The 8269-nt window shown below is 63.8% G+C and overlaps 1 protein-coding gene and 1 long non-coding RNA gene across 2 annotated transcripts in view; one reads left to right on the top strand and one right to left on the bottom strand.

The window, feature by feature from the left end:
- Positions 1–6071, top strand: part of LOC108295101 — a 13627-nt gene extending 7556 nt beyond the window's left edge. Inside the window, exon 3 of the long non-coding RNA XR_001821277.1 lies at positions 6060–6071. This is a non-coding gene — a long non-coding RNA (uncharacterized LOC108295101). The remainder of the gene's footprint in view (positions 1–6059) is intronic.
- The window catches only part of LOC108295091 (A disintegrin and metalloproteinase with thrombospondin motifs 7-like), a 56060-nt gene that overhangs the window by 2794 nt on the left and 44997 nt on the right, over positions 1–8269 (bottom strand). Inside the window, 8 exon segments of the mRNA XM_017517132.1 lie at positions 604–766; positions 1938–2084; positions 2164–2337; positions 2789–2941; positions 3769–4582; positions 4584–5176; positions 5519–5732; positions 6204–6330. Coding sequence (XP_017372621.1) covers positions 604–766; positions 1938–2084; positions 2164–2337; positions 2789–2941; positions 3769–4582; positions 4584–5176; positions 5519–5732; positions 6204–6330 — 2385 coding nt within the window.

The raw sequence follows: 8269 nt of genomic DNA, 5'->3' as shown, positions 1-8269 counted from the left end.
GTGTGTGTGTGTGTGTGTGTGTGTGTGTGTGTGTGTCAGCAGCAGGGGCTCATGGTGTCCAGACCACTTTGGCCCAGGCCCTTCTGCAAGGACACAGCTGGCCAGGAAACCCCGCACCGCTGGGACCAGCAGGACCCTGGGAGGGGAGCCCTCCCTGCAGTTCTACTGCTCACTCTGGGCAGCCCTCTGGCCAGGGAATGGGCAGGCCAGGGCTGGGGACGGGGACTCACACAGGCCCAGCTTTCACACAGCCTCAGGGACATCCCTGGCCTCACTATGGGAAGACTGAGACCCAGAGGGAAAGAGCTTACGCAGGTTCACACAGCAGCTCAGGGGCCAGGGCCACTCCCTCTCCTCCCCTGAGGCCGGACATCTGCCAGCAGGAGATCCGTGTGGCTGGGACCCCCGGGCTGACTCCCAGCACAGCCTAGGCTCCAGCATGGCATCCTGTGGCCTCAGGATTCAGTGGCCACGTGGCTCCTGAGCCCAGACTGCAGATGGAACCAGTCGGTTCCGTGGGCGCGATGGTTTGACAATCCCACTCCCCATCACCCTCCCCACCCCACCTCACTTTAGCAGAGAGCCAGGGGTTCGGGGACTCACGGGGTGGCTGGATGGGCTCGCAGTCCTCGGTGCCACACGGCCGGGAGCTCTCCGGCCAGGCCTCATGGCCACACTGGTCGCTGTCTTCCTCGGGCAGCCCCGTCTGGGTGTTGACACACTTGACCAGGCGCCGCTGGACGCCCCCGCCACAGGGGGCTGAGCACTGCGGGGGGTGGGGAGGAAGGAGTGTCTCCCTAGGCCACCTTAGCGGCAGGGGCAGCGACACCTCCTCTGGGAAGCCGTCCCTGCGCCCTGTGCGTGACTGGCCTGCCCTTGCTCCCAGCCCCGCCCTCAGTGCCACTGGGAGGGCCTGGTCCCATGCCCAGAGCCCACTCAGTACTCAAACCCCACTCTCATTTGTGGGATCGTCTCCTGCAGCGGGGAGGGGCGTGAGAACAGTGGGGACAGCCCTCAAGGCTGCAGGGCAGTGAGCCCCTTGCACGGGACATGCCTGAGAGGCCTGGGCAGAGCCCCAGGATGGAGCCCTAATGCAGCAGCGGGCAGAGACGTGGGCGAGACACAGCTGTGCCCGAGGGGTGGGGCAGAGGACCTGCCCAGCCCACAGGCAGGAGGGGTAAGACAGGTTTCACAGCCGGGGCCCAGCCCACCGGGCTTCGTTGTTATCAGGTGCGGGTCTGAAAGCCCTGAACGTGCGCCAAGTCTGTGCCAGTGTCGTGCGGTGCCCACCGAGTCTATGCCCGGCCCTGTGCTCCATCCTGTTACTTCATTTAATCCTCCTGACCCTCCTCTCCCAAGCTGTCCCCATTTTACAGATGAGAAAACAGTGACCCAGCAAGGCAAAGCAGCCTGCCCAGAGTCACTCAGCCAGTGGGACAAAGACTCAAACCCTGGCCCAGCTGACTCCAGGGCCCGGCTCAGGGCCCACAGCTGAGATTTCTGAACCCCTTCGTTCTAAACAGACCCGGCAGAAGGTGTCCTGCCCACCCGAGGCTCCTCTTCTGCCCCCTTCTGCCGCTGGCCTTTGCCAGGCTCCCTGATCCCCCCAAGCTCGTCATTCCTGCCTCAGACTTCACACCTGCTGTCCCTTTTATCCCTGTCCTTGGCGTCACTGACTCCTCCGTTGGGTCTCAACTCCAGGCCCCTCCTGGGAAGGCCTTCCCTGACATCACAGCACACATGCCCTTTCCTTGTCTGTTTCTCCCTGGCAGGCTGTGAGCACCAGCAGGGCAGGACCTCATCCAGTCACTGCTGCATGAGCAGTGGCCAGAGACAGCCTGGCTCTCAGCTACACTCAATAGCTGCTTCACCCAACCCAGGACCGACCAGGTGCCGCCAAGCCCTTGCCCCCTGCTCCTCCACGCAGCCCAGCTCACCTGGCCCCAGGGCCCCACCACCCACTGCGTGCAGGGGTGAGTGTTACAGGGCCTCGTGGCGTTGGGTCTCAGCGCTTCCTTGCAGAGGCCTGGCTCCGGACAGGTCACCAGACGCTGCTGTTCACCACCGCCACAGGCCTCAGAGCACTGGGGTGCAGGGAAGCAGTCAGGGCACAGCCAGGGTCTGAGGGCGCCCCCTCCCCCCAACTGGACCCCCAGGCCTCACCTCCCTCCAGGAAGAGGTGTACCAGCTGAGGCAGGGCTGGGCCCCGCAGGGCCGGTGCGCAGGCGGCTTGGCTGGCCCCGGCTGACAATGGAAAGGTCGCAGCGGCCGGAGGTCCCGTGTGTCCACACACTGCACATCCCGCACTGAGGAGCCTCCACCGCAGCTGCGAGAGCACTGGGGACGGAGAGACGCGTGTGGACACCCCCCACGTGCAGGCCCACATGTGCGACCCCGTGAGGCGTGTGGCAGGGAAGGCATCAGGCCCACGCTCCAGCCCGGGGCAAATCCCTGAAGACCCCCAGTGAGAGGCCAAGGCTGGCAGGCCCCAGGCAAAAGGTGCCCGGCCAGGGGCTGCCATAGGCGGGGACAGACGGAGAAAGAGAGGAACAAAGGCAAGCTGGTGAAAGACAAGTCCAGATGGGGTCAGAAATACAGAGGGGAGGAGACAGGCCAAGCCAGGCAAAAATGAAGACTCCCAGGAGATTCAGATCCAAGTGCCATCAGGTGCCCAGACGTGCAGCCCAGAGCCCTCCCCTGCCCTGCTGCTCTCGGAACACAGCCCGTGGGGACCCAGGGCTCCGCCCCGTGCCCTGGGGCTCCCTGCCCTGGCTCCATCCTCACGCACCTTACTCCAGTTGCCCGAGTGCCAGGTGGCACAGGGCCGCAGGTGGCAGCGGCGGGCAGGCTGGGGCCGGCCAGCAGGGGCGCAGTCCTCATCCCGGCCGGAGCTACAGCGCACCGGCCTCCAGACGGCACCCAGGCCGCAGGTGGTGGAGCACTGCGGGGCAGGGACCCGTGAAAGCCAGGCAGACCCCATCCCCGCCAGGCCCCCACAGCCAGGAACTACCCACCTAGGCTAGCGAGACCTCAGCAAGACAGGCCCCTCTTCTGGGCCTCAGTTTTCTTATTTGCAAAATAGACTCCTCCACCCACCTCGCAGGAAGATCGTGAGAATAAAAAGTCAACCCCCACCCCCCAGCAACCAACTGACCCTGCCCACAAAGGACAAAGGGACTGTGTTGCAGTGTCACTGGTGCAGAGGCGGGGGAAGGGGACCCTGCGGGCACCCCTGACCAGCTATTCTGACCAGCCTGCCCCTTCCCACACCCAAATTAGGGATCTGAACAGAAGCTTGCTTCTCCTGCAGTGACCATCTGGGGACCCAGGGAGGGGGCACTGGCCAGCTTCTTTCATGCAGCTCAGACCCCTGCAGGACACTGCCAAAGGAGGGTGGAGCCATTGAGGGCAGAGCCAGGTGGCAGTGGGCAGCGCGGAGGAGCCAGGCTGAGCCTCAGGGAAGCTTGCTGCTTTCTGGGCAGGACTGGGCCTGTGGGCCATGAGGGGACCGTCCCCACTGCACAGCTGTCTGAGTGAACTCTGTCCTGGGGTGTGCTGCCAGAGTGTGCCTGCCCTGGCTTCCCTGAGGCCCCCTGTGCTGCCCAGGAACGGGCCCTGTGGACCCCTCATCCGCCTAATCCTGGGAACCCTTGCCCCGAGGGGGGCGGGACAGACGGCACCTGTGTCCCACTCTGCTCACTTTCAGATGAGGCAACAATCACCAAGGTCCCACGCAAACTCCCCGCCAGCCCGGCCCACACCACTTGCCTTGCTCCAGTTTCCAGCTTGCCAGCTGGCATTCCTGGCAGCCAGCGGGTCCACAGGGGGCCCCACCTCAGCCAGGCTGGGGGCGGGGGGCTGGGTCTCAGGGGCTCTGCGGCTGTTTGCAGGGCTGTCCCAAGCTGGCGTGGACAGCAGCCCAGAACTCAGGGGCACCTCAGGGCTGAGGGACTCAGGCTGGCCCTCGGGTCCCGGGCTCGGGGCAGGCTCAGGCTCAGGTGTGTGCCCAAGGCCAGTCAGGGTCATGGGGAGGAAGGTGCCCCACACTGCCACGGTCCGCAGGTCCCAGGAGCCTGGTCCTGGGGCTGGGGAGTTGGGAGTCCCCGGCTGCAGGGGGCTGTCCCTGCCTTCCGTCTCTGGCGGAGGGGCTATGGGAGGAGGAAGGGGAGGAGCCGCCTCCACAGTGGGCCTCAGCTCACTGTCCCCAGGCCCCAGGCCACCCTCCAGAGCCGGCTTCCAGGCCACAGTCCCTCCTGTCCACAGCTCCACCACATCGGGACCAGGAGAGGAATGGGTGCTGCCGACAGGGGACAAAGGGGGCAGCGTGGGACTGGGTCTCAGGGGCAGGTGGGGGGCTCTGCGGCCCCCGGGCTCCTCATTGTCCTTGGAAACCTCATTGGTCCTGTCCCGCCATGGAGAGGGCAGCTGGCGCTGGCTGTCCTCACCAACCAAGTCATTTTGGCTCCCAGGGGTGGCAGGCATCTGCACACCATCAGGGGAAACCCTGGGCCAGGGCAGGCTGGGGAGCCCAAGGTCTGGGGCCCCCATGGGGGTGTCTTCCTCAGGCAGGAAATTGACCAGAGTTCCCAGGGGTCAGCTCTGAGGGTGGCGGTGGGGAGCGGCCGGCCTGGCTGGGCCAAGGGCTAGGGGACCAAGGTCCCGGTGCCCCCTCCTCCGTGGCTGCAGGAGGCTCTGTGGCAGGTGCGGGGCTACCTGTGGAGGGCGCAGCAGGACGGCCGCGTGGTGTGGGTGTCCCATCCCCTGTCCCTGCCAGGTCTAGATCGGGCTCCTCAAAGGGCCCGTAGGACAGGTCCTCGTGGAAGTTGATGAAATTGTAGTCGTAGTAGAAGTCATCCACAAACACGGGCCCCGGCGGGTCCAGCTCCAGGGCCTCCTCGTCGATGGCATTGCCCATGCTGGCTGGCCTGGGTGCTGAGGTGGGTGAAGGGCGTGGGACCAGGTGGCGCGGGATGAAGTCAGCCTCGTTGAAGAGCTCGTGGCTGGAGGAGCCGCTGCCTGAGCCTTCAGGGATCATTGTGTCCAGGGGCCGCGGACAGGGTGGCAGAGAGCAGGTGACTTGGCGGGCTGGCTGCTGGGCCTCGTCACAGGGGACACCGGTGTCATTGGTGCAGAGGACACTTCGGTGCTGAGTGCCCTTCCCGCATGTCACTGAGCACTGCGGGGGAAGCCAGGGTGAGGGGCTCAGGCTGGGAGGCAGGCTGCCAGGGGACGCTGAGGCAAGGTGGGGGCAAGGCACTGTCCACTGCCCGGTGTCAGAGTGGCAGAGACCCCAGCCAGCCCTCTCTGGCCCTACCCAGCTCAAGGTCATGGCTGTGGCCACGGCTTTGCAGGGGCTTCCTGATCCCTGAGGCTTTGGAGTCAGGCTGGACCCTGGAATGCCCCAGACTCCCTCCCACCCACGGTACCAGGCAGTAAGGGCTGGAGGAAGGCTGTCTGCCTCCCTGTAGCCTGAGACCAAGGGTGGCGCTGGAGGCGGCCCCTCCCATCCCACACTCACCTGAGACCAGTTCCCCACAGCCCAGGTGGCTGGACAGGGCACGTGGCGGTTGCAGGGGGTTTCAGCTGGGGGCCGGGGAAGGTGTTCACAGGCGGGCGGCTCCAGGGCTCTCTGCTCATCCAGCCCCACGCTGCGGATGCAGAGCACGGCCCGGCGGGAGACGCCCCTAGGCCCGCAGGAGCTGGAGCACAGCTGCCACTCACCTGCCCACCACCTGGCAACAGCACACGGGTGGCATCAGCGTGGCGTCAGACGGATGGCATCGGCAAGCTCACCGGCAGGGAGGGCCAGGCCGGGCTCCCAGGCCCTCGAGGTTTGGGCAGAGCTGGGACTGTGGCCAGTGGCTGCTTCTCCAGAGCTCCAAGCCCAGGTAGGTATCCTCCCCCTAAGTCTGGTGACACGGCCCAGCCCCTCCGCTCCTGCCACCCTCCCCTCAGGGGAAGTGAGCGTGACCTGAGGCCTATTTCCACATCCAGGGGCCTAAGGAGGAGGACCACAGGTGTCCAGGCTGGCCCAGGCTGGGGTAAGGGGTGACCGGGAGCTGGGGCTTCAGCCTTGGGAAGACCCGTGAAAACCTGGCTGCCTCTGCTTCTCCCTGGGAACTCTGGGGCCCAGAAGTAGGGGCCTGTGGCAGACCCAGGCCGCCTGGGGGTGGGGAGTTGGCAGGGGTGTGGAGGCGGCTCACCTGGCAGGGCAGGGCTGCTCGCTGCACTGCCTCTGGCGGTCATCGGGCTGGTCCAGGGGGTCACAGTGCCCCTCGTCCACAGGCCCTGCCTGCCGCTCCGAGCAGTACACACTCTGTCTCTGCACACCTAGGGGCCATGGGGCTCAGCCTGGGCCTGGCATCCAGATGCCCACTACCCAAGACCCAAAGACACCATTTCTGCCAGAACCCTCCCAGAACAGCACCTCACCGCCCGTGTCCGGATGAAGGCAGACCTCCACGGCTGCCTCCTCCTTGCTGTCCTGCTCTCACCCGCCCTCTCCTACGTAGCCTCCCTCTGACTGTCCCTGGAGAGGTGGCACAGTGTGGAGGTTTAGTGGGTTGGGTCCCCAGACCCACTGCTTCCTAGCTGAGATGCCTGGGCAGCTCATTTGGCCTCTCTGAACCTCAGCGGCCTCCTCTGTGAAGTTGGAGTGACAATCCTGCCTGCCTCCAAGCCCCGGAGGGAGGACTGCTTGTGGCCTTGCGTGTGCGGGCTCAGCCGTGCCTGGCACATCCTAAGAGCTCGATGTGTGCCAGCTGCTGCTAGCATGCAAACCCAGCCATGACGTCAAGGCTGCCCCACTGTCCACGCCCTTCTCAATGGCTCAGAGAACATCTAGAGAAGAAATGCATCAAGGGCAGGCCCCGCTCCCCGCCCCCACACCAGCCTTGGCACTGCTCCTGTCCTTCACACCCTCTGCCACTGCCCACCCCGGGGCTTTTCCACAGCCACGCTCCTCACTTAACTCACTTCCATACTGCCTGCTGAGGTCCAGCCTCAGGACCCCCTCTGCTGGTGGCTCTGCTTTCTCTGCTCCCCCGGGGTCTCAAGAGTAAACTGTCCCTCCCCTGAGCTGTCAGTCCCACACCCGTCCCCCTTTCCTCACCAACGGATTCTGATATTGCTCAAGGTCCCAACTACAGCAATGGGACCTGCTGAAAACATCCTGAGGCCACCCCCTCGAAACTAGGGTTTCTGGGACACAGTCCTGGCTGGGGAGAAACAGGCACGAGACCCTCGCTGGGAGTCAGCCCTTTCCCCTCCTACTTCCTGCCCAGAACATGGCAAGAGGCCTGGAAGGGAGGATGCCATCTGTGACAAGCAGGAGGGGAGGGCTGCCGTGGCAAGTACGCTGCAGCTGAGTGACAGTCAGCTCCAGGTCCCGCCAGCTTGGACTGTGCCCCTGGGACTTCCTGCTTGTCTGTCCCCGTCACCGCGGGGCACTTGCCTCTGCGTACACTCCTACACGGTCCACCTGCGAGACAGCTGATTTGCTGAAAGACAATCCCCCAAATGTCTCGTGCTGCACATGTATCTGTTGGTTTCTCATGTTTGTCTATTTAAAGACACCAGAATTATGCCAGGTGCAGTGGCTCATGCCTGCAATCAATCCCAGCGCTTTGGGAGGCTCAGTCAGGTGAATCACCTGAGGTCAGGAGTTCAAGACCAGCCTGGCCAACATGTTGAAACCCCGCCTCTACCAATAATAAAAAATTAACCAGGCATGGTGGCGCATGCCTGTAAACCCCAACTACTCAGGAGGCTGAGGCAGGAGAACCAATGGGACCTGGGAGGCGGAGGCTGCTGCGAGCCAAGATCGCACCACTGCACTCCAGCCTGGGTGACAGGGCAAGACTCCGTCTCAAAATAAATAAAATAAAGATAGCTGTATTAGATAAAACGGTTTCCTGGCTTTGGAAGGCGTCTACCCAGTTCTCCAGTTCTCATGTTATCATCATAACAGCATTTTAAGGCTCCCTCTCTTCCCCTGCGCACCCGCCCCCCCTCACCTCTCCTTTCCCTCCTCCCCACTCCCTCTCCTTCCCTCACCTCTCCTTTCCCTCCTCCCCACTCCCTCTCCTTCCCTCACCTCTTTCCTCCAAACAGGAATAATAATTTTTAAATAGCATTTTAAGGAATGCTCAAATGTCTCTATCTCAGATTCCCGATTCTGAGACCCTGAGGACACTGGGTGTCAACGATGGAAAGACTGAGGGGAAAGGGGAGGACTAAGAGATCGGGAGACGGAGGCGGTGGGGGGGGA

This window comes from Cebus imitator, unplaced genomic scaffold, assembly GCF_001604975.1.
Source record: "Cebus imitator isolate Cc_AM_T3 unplaced genomic scaffold, Cebus_imitator-1.0 Scaffold19, whole genome shotgun sequence".
NCBI classification, from domain to species: domain Eukaryota; kingdom Metazoa; phylum Chordata; class Mammalia; order Primates; family Cebidae; genus Cebus; species Cebus imitator.
Note: the sequence above shows the minus strand (reverse complement) of the source record. Positions and strands in the feature narration are given on the sequence as shown.